Below are 21,530 nucleotides of genomic sequence, written 5' to 3' on the forward strand. Positions count from 1 at the left end.
CACTGTAGCCAGTGTCGTTTTTGTGAAGTGGCCCCCACCACTTCTTTACGCCGCTAGAGGGAGCCAGATCCCTACTCTCAGTAATTGAGCCCAGGCAGGTGGAACGAAAAAAAGGTTGGGATTGGGATGGGAACGAGACTAAACTTGAATGAAGAGAGGAAAGTGTCATCCCGCGCCATGTAATTTATCCTTCTTTTAAACTCCAAGAAGGGTGTACAAATGTAACCAAAATGTCAGTTCGTTTACATTTGTACTTTCCCAGTTAACAGTTGACGTACGTCACGTGGTTTAGATATGGCAGGTCTCTCTCTCTGGATGTGGAATGTGACTTTGGGCTTTGGACCCTCCTTCCCTTTGTGCTGCTATGCTTAATACCTGCCCTGGGAGGGTTCAGTCAACACCTTTCACTGTCCGGCCGTCACACAGATGGATGTTAATTCAACCTGTTGGAGGAGGAGAGAGTCGGTCGAGATCTATAGCTGCCCCGATACTGTTCTGTGGCTGTGCAACACGGAAGTTACAAAAGACTAAAGACACTTTTTCTGGGAAATAATAATATACAAGTGGAGTTTACCGACATTTGTTTTCGTCACACGTGGAGAAGACACATAGGCCAAAAGAAAAATGCAGCGATTTAGCAGACCGACCACAAAGATGTTCTCTTTTATGAGCTCGGGTGAGATATTTTGTTGTCCTGATTTGCCAGGGCTATGTGTGTGATTTATATGAAGTGGTTTTAGTTGGGGAAAAGATAATATATCCTAATGTAACATGACTGATACCACATGATAATGTAGATAATGTAGACTAGAGATTTACTGCAAACCGAAAACCTGCTAATTTAGTTTCGAGTGATGAAAGTTTCCACATAGCACACAGTAACACTCATGTTACTGTGTGCTGCTATGTGGGCCTATATATGTCTCTTGAGAGTTCACTAGATTACCCTTGATGTAGACTACAGCTAGGCTATTATCCGTGAAGAAGTTCTCATGGGTTTCTGTGTACAGATGGTTTGTTTTGTGTGCAGTGTGATCATGTAATTGAGTTTATAATCCTGGTATAATGGCCTGTTTGCACCCAGACAGAAACCCCCTTCCAGAAAACATCCACATCTCCTCCCTCCCTCCCAGTGTTCCCTCAGAGCAGGACCATGGACAAGACAGAGGAGAAGGCAAGTTACTTTATTTGTATGTTTGTTATAGAATAGAATACCGTTATTGGCAGATAGATGTTATTTATATTACTCTATTGTCAAATGTACATAGCCTATATATGTAATGCTACTAGTTAATTAACTAACCAAGAGAACATTGATATAGCTAGAAGCTCATTTTTATAATCGTTATAAGTAGGCTATGTTGTTCTTCCACATAAATAGCAGTATTGCAGGAAGAATAGTAGTAATTGCATCAAACAGCACAACAGTATATGGACCTGCCTCTGCTAATTAAATGTCCCCTTCGTGAACTTGATGTCATAGAGTAGTTCATACCTGCGAGTTTATAACCTTTCGTGGTGTAAGTTGCTATCATTTTACTACCAGCTCTCTGTGTTGTAAACTCCAAAAGTGAGGCCATTATTTGGTTTTGTTGTTCCCTCACCAATGCCTGTTTGGTTTCAGGAGGTGAGACTGCTGGAGAGAAAGAAGTCGTTCGGACCACACATACACAGAGAATGGCCTTCTCGACGTCGCTGTTTCAAGAGGGGCAGAGTGAAACCGTGGCCAGTACTTATTTTGACCAAAAAGTCCCAGTTCCTGATGACGACAGCGCCACGGTACTGTATGGTTGGAACAGCAGAGCCACGTGGGCATCATTATATTATAGATGACATTATAGATCAATGTTTTATTACATTTTTTAACCCATTTTGACAGTTTTCTGAAAAAGCTATGTTTCTATGTCAGTCGTTCTTTGATTTTTAAAAAATAGCAGACCTACAAGCTCGTAGTGTGAGCTTGTAGATCTGCTGTTTTTCAATAGCTAAAGCATAACATAATGCACCAAAAGGGGTTCCCTCCCAAAATGGGTTAAAGCATGCATTGTGAGCTTGTAGGGTTGACTTTCTATTTTTGAAATACTTGAATCAAATCAAAGTTTTTCAAATTGATTATTATTATTATTGTTATTATTATTATTTACAAAATATCTGTCAAAACTTTGGGAAATGTGGGGATTGGCAGTGGACCCAAAAAATCAGGCATTGCCTTTCAAGATAGGCTCGATAATGCAGACATTTGTCGATGTTGATTACTTTGTTTGTATGCCAATAGATATATATATTTGTATGGAACGGTATAACAAAAACACCTTTTTGCAAAGAACAACAGCATGACAGTATACATCCGATACAGTATCCTCCTGCACTGTGCAGAAACAAATACTGTACACCCAAACACAGTGTTATTGCAGTGTCCTGACCTGTGCTGAGTATAAACAAACAAATAAAATCACAGTGTCGATACGACATCCACAGAATTCACCGGTATCAGATACAGTGAAAACAGTATAACCACATTATAACCTCCAGTGTATATAGGTCGATATAAAAAAAGGCTTCTAATTCCTAACATTTTTCTGAAAAACCCATATTTCTATGTCAGTGGTGCTCAACCTTTTTCATGTCAAGGACCCCCAGAATTATCTCTATTGGGCCACGGACCCCCATCTAAAAAATATGTAGTTCCAGGGACGCCCCAATATTTTAGTTAAAAATGTTCGCTCTGAAATATACATTCAAAGATTTGCGCCACATTTTCACGACTTTTCAAAAATAGCAGATCTGCAAGCTCGTAGCGCGCCACTCGGTGGCGCGCTATGAGCTTGTAGATCTGCTATTTTTCAATAGCTAAAGTAGCTGAGTAGAGTGACCATCGTTGTCACATGATTTGCCACTCACTTTATGCATGCGCATGCACTCATACACTATTATCCCTGCACAGCATGGGGCATTCTGTACATGTACACGTTTGAAATCCCCTCAAAATGTCCTCTCTCCTTTTAGACGTGGTTCAGTTTCCGTAAGCTGTGGGCATTCACTGGGCCTGGGTTCCTGATGAGCATAGCTTACCTGGATCCTGGGAACATTGAGTCTGACTTACAGTCTGGGGCTAAAGCTGGCTTTAAGGTATTTGAATGACTCAAGTAGTGACGCTAAATAACATCATTGTTAAGTGGTGCTCTTTGAAAAAAAAAAAACTATTGTTTTTCCTCTTCCTTTTTTACCAGCTTCTGTGGGTGCTGATGGTGGCCACCATCATTGGTTTGCTTCTACAGAGACTGGCGGCGCGGCTGGGAGTCGTGACCGGGATGCACTTGGCTGAAGTGTGCAATCGCCAGTACCACACTGTGAGCCTCCCCTTTTTCTCCTTTACAACCGTCTCATCGTCAACCACTGTGGAAAAGGCCAGCTCAAATATACTCAAGTACTGAGCTGAGGTCATGCTCAATTAAGAAACTGTTTGCTGGCAGAGGTCAATTTGCCCTCTTGCTCTTAATTGAGGAGGTCAGCATGACCTTAGCTTCAGTACTTGAGTATATTTGAGCTGGCCTTTTCCACAACCACTATATATATGCCTGGACCCCAGGGGGGGGGGGGGGGGGGGGTACGGTACAATGACGCAGTCAGCTGGTCAGCCTGCGTGCGTGGGCACCTGATGGAGGGGAAAGGAACTGGTTGGAATAACGTGTTCTATTCCATGCGCTATACGTCCTACCGGGGAAACTCCCCCCCCCCCCCTGTCAGGTGATAAGAAGGGGGCCTGCTCACGTGAGCTCAGTTCGGGGCTCTCCCCAGGTTAGCAGAGGGAGAGTATAGAGCGTCGCAGTCCCGCCCCCTACCAGGGCCCAGGGAATGATTAATTCCGTTCATTTTCCTCATAGACATTTCAGAAAGTATTTATTTGAAGACGTTTACGCCGCGGACAAAGCCAACTCTTGTCGTGACAAATCATGACAACAAACACAATTCTTTGGGCAGGTTACAACACTTTCTTTTGTTGTTTTTCTTCTTTGTAATTATTTGTTTGGTCTAAAATATTGTGTTTGTTGTCATGAGTTGTCACGACTCGAGTTGGCTTTGTCCGCGGCGTAACCGTCTTTAAATAAATACCTTTTCAAATGTCTATGAGAAAAATGCACTGGGAATCATTTCCTGGGCCTGGCGTTGTCATGAAAGAGGGTGGGACTGCGACGCTCTATAGCGCCCAGGATTACATCTTAGGCATTGGCAACTCTGTGAAAAAATGGGTTACAACAACTTTTTTTTTTTTTTTTTTTTTTTTGCGGCTTACGCCTTTTATTGATTTTTGAAGGGACAGACAGTAGGCTGACAGGAAACGGGAGAGAGATGGGGGGATGACATGCAGTAAAGGCCGTGTCGGGTCCGGGAGTCGAACCCGCGGCACACTGCGACTGGATTACCAGTCCGGTGCCCAGACCGTTACGCTACGGCCTGGGCCGGTTACAACAACTTTTGGGAAAAAGAGAGAGATGCTGCCTGGATAAACCTTTTGTTTTGCGTCTGTAACCAGGCCCAGTGTATATCAGTGCTAGTACCTTCTTTGGTCCACTGACCCACAATGGAGAGAACGTCGTCTTCACCACTTGGATGCGTTTAGCACTAGCAGAAGCAGCCCTAGTTTTAATAGCCAGTTCTAATAACCGTCACTATAAAGAACTAGAACACCATTTGAAGGATAGAATTATCCACGAGGAATACAGGATCTTTCATATAGAAAATGTGATCTGACTGTGTTTTCACAGATCACACTTTAACCCATTCTGACCTGAGATCAGATTCATACGAGGTTTCCGCCGGACACACACTGGTCTGATGAACCCATTCTGACCTGAGATCAGATTCTAAAAATGTCAGTCGCTCTTCGATTTCTCAAAAATAGCAGACCTACAAGCTCGTATCGCGCCACTCGGTGGCGCGATATGAGCTTGTAGATCTGCTATTTTTAAATAGCTAAAGCATGACGTGATGCTGACACCAAAATGGGTGCCCGGTCAGAATGGGTTAATCCAGAATTATTAATTATTCACTTGAATTGAAGAAGTTCTGTTTGTATGACATGGCTGTGCCTCCGTGGTGGAGTGACTGAAACCCACAGGTCTGTAAACCACCGTTCAGTTCTCCTACAGCACAAAAAGGTCCTATTGCACCTTCCCCGGGCACATTACGAGAGGGTGAATAGGTGTGAAAGCTTGTAATGTGACCCATTTAATTGGGAAAATGGTCCGTATTTCATTTCATTATTGCATCGCTGACTTCATATTTACTTTTTGTGCAGATACACTGTTACACACAGCAAAATCCAGAGTTTTAATACTTGTACGGAGTAACTCGGTATAGCCACCTTAAACCATTTAGGCCTGCCGAAATTAAAAAAAAAGTCTTCTAAATCCCGACAGTTTTCTGAAATACCTCATGTTTCTATGTCAGTGATAGTCAAAAATAGCAGACCTACAAGCTCGTAGTGCGGCGCTCGGTGCCGCGCTATGAGCTTGTAGATCTGCTATTTTTCAATAGCTAAATTATAACATAATGCTTAAAACACAGGATGGCTTTGAGGTCTAAAACCATTTGTCTGAACTGGTCATTCATGCAGTCAGCTACATGCAGTATTATGGCAGTGGTGTCAGTTCAGAGCTGCAATAATATTCACCTATATTTGCTCTGCAGGGAGTGCAGAGCAGGGACTTTTTGTTGTCACTAGCTATGGGGGAACCTCTCATATCTTCAATGCTATTGGTTTACAAACCTTTTCAAGATTTACACACATTGAGAACCAATGCTGTAAGCCAAAAGGGAGTCTTGCATATATGCTATAGTTAGTATACTGCTCCACTGATCGATTATATGCAGGGAATATAGTGCAATTAGCTGGACTGAGTCATGCCTGACGTCGAAATAAATAAAAAGTCTTCTGAAGGAATATATATTCAAAGATTTGTGCCACATTTTCATGATTTAAAAAGAAAATAGCAGACCTACAAGCTCGTGGCACGCCACAAGCTTGTAGGTCTGCTATTTTTGAATAGCTAAAGTATAACATAATGCTTTAAAACACCAAAAGGGGTTCCCGCCCCAAAATGGGTTAAACATAATTTGGGTAGGCCTGCACCGAAAATGAAAAATGCGCGTCTGCACACCGCAATGCACTGTAGCCCGTAAAATACGTGTATTTATTTACTTTTCAGTGTCCATGCCATCTCTACAGAAATGATTAAATACCTAGGCCTTCAACACAAACACATCACCCGTCTCATCTGCATACAAGCGTAAAAGTATAATCCCCAATCGGTAACACATTAGACTCTCTTAGAGAATTTGAGTAATGAGTAAATAAGCTCATTGCCAGAAGAGGATGTTCGCGGTTCAGTGACGACGTACTATACGTTGTTACTCATGAACGCGACGCATGCCAATGCCAGTGTTCTTGACGTTTGTGTCTAGGTGCAAGAGTCAATACTTTTCAAGCTGTTCTCCGGAACTTAATGCATAGATTCATGTGTCGCTTGGATGAGTCTGTGTGAATAGCGTCATCGTCAGTATTAGGGCCGATTCATAATCCTATTTTACCCCCCCCCCCCCCCCCCCCCCCCCCCCTTAACCTTAAACCTTAAATGACGTCACATTGTAGGCTCTACAGAGCCGAACCGACTTTTATTCGGCTCTAAAATAGGAGTTTGAATCGGCCCTTAATAACCCTGTCAAAAGTTGCACTAGATACTCCTTAGAAGACATTGGCTTAAAAGCCTTTATTTATAAACTGTCACAAATGCCTGTCTAACATGTACATTTGGACTGTTTTTTATTGGATGTATATTGTATTTTGTGTTTTGTATGTTTCTCTATGGACCCTGAGTCTGCAATAAAAGGCATTCATTCATTCATTCATTCATTCATTCATTCATTCATTCATTCATTCATTCATTCATTCATTCATTCATTCATAGGCGCCCCGTATCCTCCTGTGGGTAATGGTGGAGCTTGCGATCATTGGCTCAGACATGCAGGAAGTCATCGGCTGTGCCATTGCTTTCAACCTCCTGTCGTCTGGCAGGTGAGACAGACTTTGCTGCCACGCTGGAAGAACATTGATTTTATGACTTGTGCAATTTATTGGAGCACAGTTTGATGAGTGCTGTAAAATGGTTTCTTTATCTCCTCCATATTTGTCATTTCCTGTGTGTGTGTGTGTGTGTGTGTGTGTGTGTGTGTGTGTGTGTGTGTGTGTGTGTGTGTGTGTGTGTGTGTGCGTGTGCGTGTGCGTGCGCGTGCGTGTGCGTGTGCGCGTGCACAGGATACCCTTATGGGGCGGGGTCCTCATCACCATCATCGATACATTTGTCTTCCTTTTCTTGGACAAGTACGGTAGGTTGTGGACACATCCATTCAATCCATATGAGAGATTTATGTTTCTCATTTCTGAAGTTATAGTTCCTGCTCAGGGTGTGATTTTTCTTTTGTTCTATCACCTTTTCAGGTCTGAGGAAGCTGGAGGCCTTTTTTGGTGTTCTTATTGCCGTCATGGCTATTACCTTTGGATATCAGGTACACTTTTATTTCCTTCCAAGATAGTACAGTGTGTGTCCATAAAACATTGCGTCCTTGACATTTGTGCTATCTCCCCCGATGTGTCCTGTTTGTCAGCGTATGATTTCTATACCTGCCTTCTTACCAACTATGTACTGTACTGCGTGCTTATTGTCTCTCCAATAGAGTTATATATAAACTAGAGGGTGGACGGCCCTGCCCACAGCCATTCATTTCAATGGAAGTTGCTCACTGGCGTTTGAAGCATGCGGAAGAACGCTCTACTTCCGCATTTTTCCTTGATTTGGGCATCAACATTTGGTGCCCGCAAAATGCGGCGCTAACTCCATGAACGTGCTAACTCCAGGAACGTGCTAACTCTGTGAACGTGCTAACTCCAGGAACGTGCTAACTCAATGAACGTGCTAACTCCAGGAACGTGCTAACTCCAGGAACGTGCTAACTCAATGAACGTGCTAACTCCAGGAACGTGCTAACTCCAGGAACGTGCTAACTCAATGAACGTGCTAACTCCAGGAACGTGCTAACTCCAGGAACGTGCTAACTCCAGGAACGTGCTAACTCCAGGAACGTGCTAACTCCAGGAACGTGCTAACTCCAGGAACGAGCTAACTCCAGGAACGTGCTAACTCCATGAACGCGCTAACTCCAGGAACGTGCTAACTCCATGAACGTGCTAACTCCAGGAACGTGCCTGAATCGATTCATGAACGATTAATGAATGAGGCTGTTAACCCATAGACCTCCCATAGACCTGAGTTAAAAACATTCACTCTGAAAGAATATATATTCAAAGTTTTGCGCCACATTTTTACGATTTTTCAAAAATAGCAGACCTACTGTAGATCTGCTATTTTTCAATAGTTAAATTATAACATAATGCATAAAACACCAAAATGGGTTAAACCACCGGCTGTTCTTTTGCTTGTGCATGTATGATGTATATCGCCCGGCTGCAGTCCTCCAGCATTGGCCAGTAGGGTCATAGATATTAAAGAATATAGATGCCTCATTGGCCGCTGCTCTTCATTGGAACGACGTGTCTCCATTGAAGCCAAGGCAGGAAGTCAAGTGGAAGTGCCATAGAGGGAAGCGCTCAAGGCACGCTGCGTCGCTGCCCAAGTGACGTCACTACCATGTCTCTCGCTGTCACTCAACTGACTACTGGCCAATCACAGCCGCGTCTTTTCCGGGACTTCCATTACACATGGAAGCTTGACAAGCTTTCAATTGTGCCTTCAATTTTGACACACGCCCCAGGGCCGGAATAGGCGTCTACCTTTATATGTCTATATAGGAGTAGGGTATAGGGCGACATTTCCCAGCCCTTCTGGGGGGCCTGGTCTAAAAACAAGCTAATGAAGCACACACATCCCAGATTTAAAATGACAGGTGCTGTGCAGAAATAAACATAAAATTAAATAGAATAGAGTCTCCAAATATATTTTTGAGTGGTGCAACCACTCCAAGGAACGGCAATGTCCGTGTTCACCTATGTGCCATGTGTCTATGTGTTGGTTAATGAGCACCAGTATAATTTTATGACTATGACTACCAGGGGGGGGTGGGGGGGGGGGGGGGGGTTGCACACCGGTGTGATTTTTTATTTTCACCCTGGTGACATTTCGAGCCTGGTAGCTTCCTCGGGCAATAAATACTAAGCAAGACACACCCGTACCTGTTAAACTGGGTCAGCTGAGGTGACCCAGATCAGCTGGAAACAATGCAGCCGTCAGTCAATCAGTGCAACACAATGCTTATTATGAAACGAGAGTGACAGTACCTCAATTAAAGGTTACCACAACCACTTGTCACACCGTCATGAATGCCAGGTAATACTAGAAACAAAATAACCAGGAAGACTTAACTTATCAAGCGGCTATTCAGCCCAATCGGCTCTGATTGGGCCGAAACCTTGCCCACATTTAGAGTAGTCATACCCTTAACTTACATCTTGGAGATCTGCAACCAGGGCAGGCTCTAATGGAAAACATCATGCCAGAAATCTGGTCTCTCTCTCTCTCTCTCTCTCTCTCTCTCACACACCATCCCAGTATCAAAATCTGGAGATCTCTCAAAACCTGACAATTACCGTGGTATCAGCCTGACCTGTATCATTGCAATGATACTGAACAGGATAAGGAGCGCAATCGACCCCCACCTCAGGGAAAACCATAACGGTTTCCGAGAGGGGAGAGAACCTCCTTAGCCCAGATCCTTGCGTTACGGAGGGTCATTGAAGAGGTCAAGAGGAACCACCTAGCAGCAGTGCTATGCTTCATTGACTTCAGGAAGGCCTTCGACTCAATCCACAGAGGAATGATGGTGAGAATACTCAAGGCCTATACGATGTTCCTCCGAACCTGCTCCGAGCGATTGGGACCGCATGTACACGGGAACGAGAGCCCGAGTGATAATGTAACAGCGAGGAATTCAATATCCAAACCGGAGTGCTGCAGGGATACACCCTAGCCCCCTTTTATAATAGTATTGGACTATGCTCTGAGACACGCTATTAAAGGAAGGGAGCCGGAGCTCGGCTTCACTATTGTACCCAGAAGGTCTACGAGAACACCCTGCGGAAAACCCTCACAGACCTGGACTACGCTGATGACATCTGCCTGCTATCTGACCGCGACAGGCTCTCCTGACATGAGTTGGAGTTGGAGTGCGCTGAAGTTGGCCTCAGGCTAAATGCAAAGAAGGCCAGGGTCATAACCTATAACATCCCCCGGGAACATCTGCCCCTAACAACAATAGAGGGTACTGCGCTAAAGGAGGTCAGTGACTTCAAATACCTGGGACGCATGGGTCGGCTCCACAGAGAAGGACCTTAAAGTGAGGAAGGCACTTGCCTAGAGAGATCTTAATGCTATATGGAATGTGTGGAAATCTCCCCCGACACATCAAGATCAGTTTCTTCTCTGCGACCTCCCCCGACACATCAAGATCAGTTTCTTCTCTGCGACCTCCCCCGACACATCAAGATCAGTTTCTTCTCTGCGACCGTGGAGTCCGTCCTCCTCTATGGCTGTGAATGCTGGACACTAACACAAAGCCCTACAGAAATCCCTGGACGGGTGCTACACTAGAATGTTACGTGTGGTACTGAACATCAACCAGGACGAGCACATCACCAACAAGCGTCTGTACGGGTGTGACAGAGAAGATGGCAGTAAGGGGGATGAGACTAGCTGGCCACTGCCACCGACAACAAGAACTCCCGGCCAAAAAGCTTGTACTGTGGGAACCAACACACGGGCATCGATCGAGAGGACGTCCCACACCTATACCTACGTGGACGTACTAAAGAAATGCTGGTGGATGCTGGTGCAGAAAGCACAAATGAGCTGACCAGATGTATGGAGAACCGAGATGACTGAATTTGTTTGCTGTGCAGTTCAGCAGTTTGCAAGATTAGATCTGTGCACGCACGCACGCACGCACACACACACGCACGCACGCACGCACGCACGCACGCACGCACGCACGCACGCACGCACACACACACACACACACACACACACACACACACACACACACACACACACAGATAGACTCCTGCAGAAACACGCTGTAAAAATATTTGTTTGATAATTATTTATGTTTGCATCTCTCTCTCTCTCTCTCTCTCTCTCTCTCTCTCTCATTCAATTCAATCTCCTAGTACGTGATGGTGAAGCCAGATCAAGGCCAGCTGTTGAAGGGGATGTTTCTGCCATATTGTGAGGGCTGTGGGCCGGTGCAACTGCAGCAGGCTGTGGGCATTGTGGGAGCTGTTATCATGCCTCACAACATCTACCTCCATTCTGCCCTCGTCAAGGTATGTCCTACACTAGTTGACTGTATGCATTCTTTAGTGAAATGAATATCCATCCATCCATCTTCAACCGCTTATCCGTAGTCAGGTCTCGGGGGCAACAGCTCCATCAGAGTGCTCCAGATTTCCCTCTCCAGAGCAACATTAGTGACTTCCTCCTGGGGGATTCCGAGACGTTCCAAGGCCAGTGAGTCGATGTATTTCCTCCAACTGCGCCTTGGTCTGCCCCGGGGGTCTCCTCCAAGTGGGACGTGCGCCGAGGACCTCCCTAGGGAGGCGCCCGAGAGGCATCCTAACCAGATGCCCGAACCACCTCAGCTGACTCCGTTCCAGGCGAAGGAGCAGCGGTTCTACTCCGAGTCTCTCTCGTGTGACTGAACTTCTCACCCTATCTCTAAGGGAGCCACCCGTCGAAGAAAACTCATTTCGGCCGCTTGTATTCGCGACCTTATTCTTTCGGTCATGACCCACACTTCATGACCATAGGTGAGAGTAGGAATGAATATCACACTGATATAATTATGATCACGGTTGTGTGCTAAAGATGATGAATTGAATACTACAAAATTACACACAAGCGTGCGTGGACATACTATATTGGCTTACATTCATTCCATAGATAAAGCACCAAAGTCTGAGGTCATTTACACATCCTACCTGTGCCGTGTTTTTTTTTGCCATAGACTTTTTAAAATTGCGTCAAATAAGAACGAAATAAGTGCAGCTGGATTAGTTACATTTTCACCAGACATAGACTGTATCAAATATGAGTGACAGTACACAAACGTAAAGTAAACAATACAGAACCGCCTCCCCGACAATATCACAGAGACAGTTTGTTTATTTTTGGACCACAATTGCGAGACAATATGAGACGCTTTTAATGTTATTCTCCAATCTCCATGGAGAAATCACTTCCGCAACGCAGGAGATGAGCAAGTGACGTCATGACTTCGGTAGTCTTCTATATCGCCTTATAACCCTGAACTTACTCAGTGTATACTATAATTGATCTAACACAATATAAGCACAACAACAGCAGGAGTTGGAGAGGTGGTCTCCCTTGCTCTTCTACTGAGAAATGTAGATGTGTTGGTCGCCTGGTTGGCAAGTAGTATTGCCCTTTAGGTCAAAGCACAATATCTCTCCCAAGTGGGTGTACCGTCTTAGCTTAGGTGTTCCGCCTCAGCTCAGCAACCTGTCTCCTGCATGTGAGACCTGAGGTTAAATCCCACAAATGATATACAGCGTATGCATTGAAGCTTCAACCTTAAGCTTTACGCCTTAATCCTACACACATACAGTAAATGTCCAACCTGCATTCACACTAGCAGCGACAAAAGCTACAAAATAACTACAAAATAATAAGTGTGGCCAGCTACATTGCTGCAGAGTCACTGTTTAAAGGGACACTTCACCCCTTTTGCAACCAGATCTTATTTTAATGATGTTTGGGAGACAAGAAACACTTTCGGACTTGTTGTCTCAGTAAGACAGCCCTCCCCCTTTCCACAAAGAGGAGCAGTGCACCAAAGGATTATGGGAATTGTGTCCATGCATGGACACTTTGAAATACAAAAGAATATCTAAAAAGTAAAAACACATATTACCCACATAAAAACCCCAGGAAAGTGTTTCTTGTCTCCAAAACATAATTAAAATAAGAGCTGGTTGCAAAAGGGGTGAAGTGTCCCTTTAAGTGTTACTCAAGCCACAATGTTAATGAAAACGGTAGGGTTAAATAGCACAGGGAATTGGCTAATGGCAAGAATGAGTTTTTCTTCTTTTTTATAAAAACAGAGCAGGAATTGTGGAGAGAGAGAGGAGAGTGGAAATGACGAAACAAAAATATATCATTGATTGACACTTCACTGCGTCATTGGAGAACTCAAGTTTGTTTCGTACAATCCCCTCTGAACTCGTGCTTCTGTATTATTCTGTTTCTGATTTAATGCCCGGTAAATATTGTCTCAGTCTAGAGAAGTGGACCGGACATGCAAGAAGAAGATAAAAGAGGCCAACAAATACTTCTTCATTGAGTCGGCGATTGCACTGTTTCTCTCCTTCCTCATCAATGTCTTTGTGGTGGCGGTTTTCGCGGAGGCCTTCTATGGACGGACAAACATAGAACTGGTGAGTGTCGCCGTTGCAGAGAGACGTTTCATCTTACAAACCTTCATTTTAACCCATTTAGGCCTGATGTCGAAAATGTTAAAATGTCTTCTAAATTCTGATAGGTTTCCGTGAGAGGTGCTCAATAATGTCATCTCAAAGATCCCAAACATTATATGTAATTTGCCACCGACCTCCATCTGAAAATATGTTATTCCAGGGACCCCGCCAGAAGCAAAGATTTGAGTTAAAAACGTTTGCTCTGAAAGAATATATTCAAAGATTTGCGCCACATTTTCACGATTTAAAGAAAATAGCAGATCTACAAGCTCATAGCATTTCATCATGGCGTCCCTATTTTGAGCATGTACATTAGCCCATTCTGACCTGAGATCAGATTCATACGAGGTTTCCACTGGACACACACTGGTCTGATTAACCCATTCTGACCTGAGATCAGATTCTAAAAATGTCAGTCGTTCTTCGATTTTTCAAAAAATAGCAGACCTACAAGCTCGTATCGCGCCACTCGGTGGCGCGATATGAGCTTGTAGATCTGCTATTTTTCAATAGCTAAAGCATAACATGATGCCGACACCAAAATGGGTGCCCGGTCAGAATGGGTTATAGTTGAAAAAGTTCAAACTTAGATCTTGCGATGCATTGTTGTGAGCTTGTATTGTCTCTGTTCGACACGTGGCAACGTATTATAGTAACATGGGGAGGATGTGCTCTGCAGGGCGCAGGCCAAAGAGTACACACCTTCCCTGTGTCACTGATCATGTGAGCCCAAGGTCTAGACCTCCAGTTCTAGGCTAAACATTATTATTTCCAACAACTCCTATGGTATATTAGTGACATAGTTCAATGTTGAAAATAAGTGGTATACCCTTTAAAGGACAACTTTAGTTTTTTTCAACCAAGGTTCATGTTTTAGGTTGTTATTAGAGAAAGTAAAAGATGAGTGTTCATTTTTTTTCATTTTCTGCTTTCTTTCGTTTTTAGGGATTTTAGCTGTTTTTGACAGGGGGGCGGGGGCATTCGAGCATGGGGCTAAATACGTCTTTATTTACAAGATTTCTTTTTTTTATTATTTACTATAGTCCTAGTCCGATCTTTTGTGGCCAGATGTATAAAAGATTCTAGTAGGACTATAGTAAATAATAATTAAAAAAATCGCCATAATATTTTGTAAATAAAGACATATTTAGCCCCATGTTCGAATGCCCCCCCGCCCCTGTCAAAAATAGCTATAATCGCTAAAACAAAAGAAAGCAGCAAATGAAAAACACTCATCTTTTACTTTCTCTAATAACAACCTAAAACATTGGTTGAAAAAAAACTAAAGTTGTCCTTTAAGTGATTAAAACCTGCGTTTGGAATATCCAAAGAATAACCACTGTGTTGCTTGTTTGTGGCCGCTGCTGTTCTTCCATGATTCCAGTACAACGAGTGCAATGCAACGGGAAGTCCCAATGCAGATCTTATCCCCCAGAACAACGAGACTCTACAGGTGGATATCTACAAAGGGGTAAGGCACTGTGAACCTTTACCCAAAGATTAACCCATTCTGACCTGAGATCAGATTAAAAAAATGTCTATTACATCCTGACAGTTTCATTATTAACCCATTCTGACCTGAGATCAGATTCTAAAAAATGTCAGTCGTTCTTCGATTTTTTTCAAAAATAGCAGACCTACAAGCTCGTATCGCGCCACTCGGTGGCGCGATATGAGCTTGTAGATCTGCTATTTTTAAATAGCTAAAGCATAACATGATGCCGACACCAAAATGGGTGCCCGTTCAGAATGGGTTAAATGGTGTATATACCAACAGTGCCCAGTCACTCTTTCCACTCGGTTTCACAGAGCATGCTCTTTGTTTTGTATTGATCCCAGGGTGTGGTGTTGGGCTGTGTCTTCGGCCCTGCGGCGCTCTACATCTGGGCTGTGGGGATCCTTGCGGCTGGCCAGAGCTCTACCATGACGGGCACCTACTCTGGCCAATTTGTCATGGAGGTCAGTGGACATGCCGAGTAGTGACAGCACCCCGTTGAACTGGTCTACATTGTGGGGTTGATCATTTTGATCGTTTGAGTCGCCATGAAGCAACTCTCTGTCTGTCTGTATATATTGTCACTGTCGGGCAGAAACCTGGTATGCCAAAAAAAGCATTACTTTTCAGCAATGTGTTCCGATGTAGTTATTACCGTATACCACCAGGCCGAAGGCATGGGAAGAGAGTATGTTTTGCACTCCGTCCGTGTGTGTCCGTCCGTGTGTGTGTGTGTGTGTGTGTCCGTCCATCTGTCCGTCCGTCTGTGTTCAGCAAATCTCCGGCACCGTTAACCCGGTTGATGCCATATTTTTCACACACATCCCTGGATGCCAACGATGAACCTCTGCCCCAGATTTTCAAGGACGGCCTGTTATAGCACCACCAGGAGGTCGACTTTTGAAAAACATTGCCCCTCCAGATTCTGTCCAAAAATCCCGCAAATCGTTACACACTATCTCTATAGTCATGTGTTCAAGCCGGATCTGTCCGATATTTCATATTCCATCCTAATTGGCTAACAACTAACTTTGGCTTTCAAAGTTTGCAGGATTGGTCCGTTTTGAACAAAAAGCCTCAAATCATGTAGGAAATCTTTCACTGACTTTCCTACTAGGCTGAGGACTATATCCCACCCTTTTCACATTGGCCTGTTATAGCGCCACCAACAGGTGGATTTTTGCAAAACACATTTTTGGAACAAAATGCCTCAAATCATCCAATTGCCATCCAAGGCGTGAGAAGAAATGGCACCCTTTTCACATTGGCCTATTATAGCGCCACCAGGAGGCCACAACCTGGCCCGCCCCGGTGGAGACCTGTGCCCCGAGGGGCACTTCATCTACTTAGCTCTTCTTTTTGCTTTTTACCCCTTTGTCATTATGCCAATTGATTCCACCCCACACATATTTCTGTGTTGTATTTGTGTCAAATATCACCCTCCCCGCCCCCGGACAAAGGCCAATTGTGTTCGTATACTAGACGCTCGACAAAGCCGGATGTACCGTGGCTGATTCAAACCTCTGGACTGTGCTGTGGTGGGAAGATACTTTACCACTGCTCCACCCGAGCAGTGGTGTTCCCTTTTTCTTCTTTATACTATTCATTGATTAAATATTTATATAACCACATACATACTTTAACCACATTCACATTCACTGTTATGCATGCATATTCCAACTAGGCTGAGGAAGAAATGCCACTTGACACTTAAAAAAAAAAAAAAGAAAAAACCCTATCCTGGTGGAGACCTAGGGGCATTTTTATAGTTTTCAGTATTCAGTCATTATTAAAATGTACAAAAATAGCAGCTCGGCTAGATTGGCTAATTTTGCACAACAATGTTAATGAAAGCATAAAATATGACATTCAATTATGTATAAAAAAAAAACCCGTTACAAACAAGGTTTCCGTACGACAGCGACGATATGCCACTGCGTATGCACATTTCCCCCCCAGAGGGTGCTCTGTGCCTTAAATAATATATGCTCACCTATGTATACACTGTGATATACAGTAGGTATATGTATGCCTTGATAATATACAACACTTCTTTTGCTGCAGTAATTAAAGGTATATTCAGTGATTTCACTTAATTCAAATATCACTTATTTTTTTGTTTTGTTGTGATAATCCTCTCTACTATAGAGTGTGCTGACCATATAAGGAGTTCCTCCCTGTCCCCAGTTAACCCCTGGGGGTCAAAAAACCTTAGGTTTCGTTTTTGGCTCTCTATCCTATTTGGATGAAAGGCTTAGGTCCCAGCCAAAAACGAAACCTACGGTTTTTTGAGTGAAATCACTGAATATACCTTTAAGGAAAGCTCATACGCAGGTGTTGTGCTTTCCGACCCCAGGGCTTCCTGAACCTACGCTGGTCGCGCTTCGCTCGCGTGTTCCTGACCCGCTCCATCGCCATCACTCCGACCCTGTTGATGGCCGTGTTCCAGGACGTCACGCACCTGACGGGCATGAACGACTTCCTCAACGTTCTGCAGAGCATGCAGGTCAGAGCCGGAGTGTTGTTTTTATGGCAGCAGATGTCTATTTTAGTTTTAGTCACATAGTCCCTTGAATAGTTTCCATTTAGTTTTAGTCACATTTTAGTCACCTGGAATGTTTTAGTGTTAGTCTAGTTTTAGTCGACTACATCTACAGTTGATTTGGTCAAACAAAATGTATTTTGGCGGGCTTTGATGCCGTCGTAACGACCGACACAAAGCTTCACAAAATATCCAGTTTTGCAGCTGTGAAGGAGAAATAGAGAAACGCGTTCATTTTAAACATATATGATGGTTTGAATGAAATTAACTTGAATACAAATCAGTACTAGGGATGAGTTTTTTTGTTTGAACAACAGTTTGGTTAAAGTGATTTTAATTTACGCTACTTTGTTTTATAGAAATAAAACTAATATGTTGCATTCCCCCCCTCCCCCTCTTATGTTGCACAGTTACCATTTGCCCTCATTCCCATCCTTACATTCACCAGCTTGCCCTCCCTCATGAATGAGTTCGCCAATGGTCTGTAAGTTCATCCTGACCATAAGACAATGACACTTAAGATCCCCCAACTGTTTTCACGTCTGTTTTTGACATAATTCTTCTGTTTTCGCAGAGTGTTCAAAATAGGCGGAGGATTGCTGATCTTGGTGGTGTGTGCGATCAACATGTACTTTGTGGTGGTCTATGTCACCACGTTCAACAGCGCGTGGCTATATGTGTTTGCATCGTTCCTTTACGTGGCGTACCTGGCATTTGTGTGTTATTTGGTAAGCAAAAGTGTTCAGCTGATCAATGAAGCCGTTTTTTCCCTCCCCACAGTGCCTGACTGATGATGTGTGCCGTTTTTATACGTTTACAATATAAGGGGACACTTACAAACAACAACACAGCAATAGCGATAGCAGTAAAAGGGCTGTAAAGCAGTATCAAGATTGTCATGGCAAACAATCGCATACCACATTTTTAAGTAGTGTACTACTGCAAAGGTGGGAGTTATGCCATTGTGAGCCTAACCTACACTTACAGTATGATTGGTATAATGTCATATCTTGCATTGCAAACCAGTGCATAATGCAATTATATCAGCTACTACCTGGGTCACAAAAGCGTTTACGGCACATACCAAAAGGGCTGCTTGTCAGTCACTCAATCTCCTACACTCCTCCTTACTCTACCTGAGAACATAACATAGTACTGTTCAATAAATTGCTGGATATCTCATTATTAATGAGCATTTATTAAGGGCTAGTTAGACATTATTGGCAATTGCCAATTACTCAGTGAATTGCCTGGGGGTACTCTACTGCTACTAACTAGGAAAACTGAAAATGTTTAGCTGGAGCTAGAACAACATAGTCTTCGATGGCACCATCAGTTAACCATCTAAACTTTGTTTTCTTTGCTTCTTGTACTGTCTTTTTCACATCTGATATATGCTACTTATTCACCTCTGTACCTCGTGGTTTTAGCTATGTAAATGTACAATGGAGCATTTTTTTTAAAATAATCAAATATAGCAATCATTAGATAAATATTTCTAACCCTCTTTCTCTCTGTTTTGCTCTCTTTGTCTCTCCCTCTTTCTCTCTCCTGTCTCTCCCGTGAGTTTAGTCATGGTTGTGTCTGATAGCTCTAGGAGTGTCGTGCGTGGACCCTTTCAGAAGGAAACTGAACGACACTTCCGTTCTAATTGAACAGCAGCCAGAGTTTGACTCCTGACTGCAGCACTTTCTCTGGTTCCCCTCATGGACGTATTGTGTGAGTGGACCATCATTTCAAAGTCTGATTGCCTGATTGTTTTTGCCTTATTATTATTTTTATCAGTGTACATTTTCTTCTTTATTGATAATGTATTGATAATTGATGTTCATGAAATGCATCTTGTGTGTTTTTACATTTATTGGCACTGAATTAAGTCTACTAGACTGAGTATAGTAGTAGTATTCAGTATATATATTTATAGTTTTTATACAGTATGTATATATTTTACTTTTATTTTTGTTAGCTTAGCCTCTATGTGTAATTGTGTATATAGCGACAAAGAACTCACAATGTTAAGTCATTTTTCCAAATATTGCCGTCCAGGTGGTGTCCTAGTCTACACCACAGTGTCGAGGCAAAATACTTGCCCGGCCACTAATGTAGAGATACGGGGTCGATTGCCGGGCTTTCCAACAAATGTAATTGCCAGTGCTCGCAGGGTGCCTGTTCAGCAGTGAGGTAAAGTGGGGGACATAGCATTAACGTCTGCATGCATTACGGTCTCCTGGTGAAACTCCTTACTGTCAGGTGTAAAGAAGCAGCTGGTGACTCCATGTGTATCAGAGGAGACGTGGTAGTCTACTCGCTCACCAGGCCAACAGTGGGGAGGAGGAGATTGGCAGCACTGGGACATTAGGAATTGACGTCTAAATTGAGGGGGAAAACAAATTCAAAAATGATTTTTTTTGCCACATTATCACATTTATGGACATGTACTGTTTTACAGTTTAATGGGTTTATGCTGTTGTGACACCCCTCTTTCCACCACAGGGGGGCAGTGTAGATTAGAAGAGAAAGGGGCTTGTTCAAACAAAAAATTCTACCACCAATGTAATGAACCCAACACACATCAGATGACATGGCCTGTTACATCATGTTTTACATGATGCTGAAACTGCACAGTATTGCACATGGTAACAACAGAATTGTGTTGTGCAAAACAATGTTAAAACAATCAGTGATGATCAGCGGTGGTTATGAATGTACTAATTTCTGAAATTTCAACAACTAGGCCCGGGTACAGTCAGATTGAGGAGTGTTTTAAATGCCTGTGGTAGTGGTATGTCAGCAGTGTTGACACTATTGTCTAAGTGAACACAGGCACTGTGCAGGTTTCTGTGTTGCTCAAATTCCAAGCTTGACGACGAGTCTCAGCCCTTTCTGAGTCGAGGGAGAGGCAGGCGGACGGACAGGTTTTTCTTTGCATTGTGGCGGGGCAACTTTTTTTTTCTCTCTCTCTCTCTTTCCCTGTCATGGAGGCAGAGTTATGTAAGAAGGGAGAGTCTTCCCACCTCCCTTCTCTGTTTTTGTTTTTCTCAATGAGCCAATGTCTCCCTGCATAGGCCTCACAGCCTGTCCAGTAGGCCCCTTTCCTGGAAACATAGCCCAGCGGCAGAGGCCACGCAGGGGCAGGCCTGAGAGCTGGGGGTGGGGGTGGGGGTGGGGGTGGGGGGGCAAGAGGGGTTGACTCTTCCAGCAAATCACATGACTCTAGACCCTGAAGTCCCAGCCCTATACATAAGGCTCAGATGCTGCTGGCAAACATTTCTTACAAGCTAGTTTGTGATCTGCATGATTGGATGTAGCTAATGCATGGCAGAGTGCATGATGTAAGTATAGATGGTGTCTTTTTGCAGGTGTGAAACAGAGAAATTGAATTACAGCACCTGACTGATTGTGTGTGTGTGTGTGTGTGTGTGTGTGTGTGTGTGTGTGTGTGCGCGTGTGTGTGTGAAAAAGTTGTCCAACAATTGTTTTCTGTTCACAATATCCATAAACAAATTAATGTCTTGAATGAATCATTTCTGTTGCATTTTAACACATTGTTTTTGCCAATTTTCAGTACTGAATTTTATTGCAATTGATATTTTTTTTTGCCTATTATTTTAATGAACAACTACATTTTTGTGTAACTGAGAGAACTCGTGTATGCCTGTATTTTGATTTGAAAAATGTTCTTTTTTAGAATGTTTCCAGTTATTTGTATGTAGCAGATACAGTATATGTTTTTTGGAAAGGACTGTACACTCCAAAAAACTAAACTAAACTTGAGTCATTGAGACATTGTGCTGCTGTATTGCTGTGACTGTCAGTGCCACGACTTACTTGCACAAGTTGAAAATGACAAAGCTATTAAATGTGATTTAACAATAAACAAACCACAGAATAATAAAAATTATAGTTACGTCATTACAAGTACTGTTTGTTGC

The 21,530-nt window shown here is 43.3% G+C and overlaps 1 protein-coding gene across 3 annotated transcripts; it reads left to right on the forward strand.

Annotated features, from left to right (window-relative positions):
• The first annotated feature begins 443 nt into the window (after positions 1-443).
• LOC310862210 (natural resistance-associated macrophage protein 2-like) lies at positions 444-19,613 on the forward strand. Of its 3 annotated transcripts, none has more exons than XM_083769977.1 (16): positions 444-676; positions 1,085-1,174; positions 1,625-1,779; positions 3,007-3,129; positions 3,231-3,350; positions 6,969-7,075; positions 7,316-7,386; positions 7,499-7,566; positions 11,237-11,392; positions 13,364-13,522; positions 14,946-15,032; positions 15,401-15,520; positions 17,413-17,562; positions 18,009-18,082; positions 18,173-18,326; positions 19,171-19,613. In XM_083769977.1, the coding sequence occupies exons 1-16, from the start codon at positions 625-627 to the stop codon at positions 19,276-19,278; spliced, it is 1,794 nt and encodes a 597-aa protein (XP_083626103.1). In that variant the 5' UTR covers positions 444-624; the 3' UTR covers positions 19,279-19,613. The 3 variants fall into 3 exon arrangements, with proteins under 3 accessions (XP_083626103.1, XP_083626104.1, XP_083626105.1); XM_083769978.1 differs by having other exon boundaries at positions 1,089-1,174; XM_083769979.1 differs by lacking the exon at positions 19,171-19,613 and having other exon boundaries at positions 18,009-18,078; positions 18,173-18,320.
• Positions 19,614-21,530: the final 1,917 nt, after the last annotated feature.

Source organism: Protomyctophum parallelum (assembly GCF_964188405.1).
Source record: "Protomyctophum parallelum genome assembly, chromosome: 7".
NCBI classification, from domain to species: domain Eukaryota; kingdom Metazoa; phylum Chordata; class Actinopteri; order Myctophiformes; family Myctophidae; genus Protomyctophum; species Protomyctophum parallelum.

Coding starts and splice junctions, on each gene's coding strand:
- LOC310862210 (XM_083769977.1), top strand. CDS start 625: ATGCAGCGATTTAGCAGACCGACCACAAAGATGTTCTCTTTTATGAGC. Junction 3,130..3,230: donor GGGCTAAAGCTGGCTTTAAG/GTATTTGAATGA, acceptor CTTTTTTACCAG/CTTCTGTGGGTGCTGATGGT. Junction 18,083..18,172: donor AATGAGTTCGCCAATGGTCT/GTAAGTTCATCC, acceptor CTGTTTTCGCAG/AGTGTTCAAAATAGGCGGAG.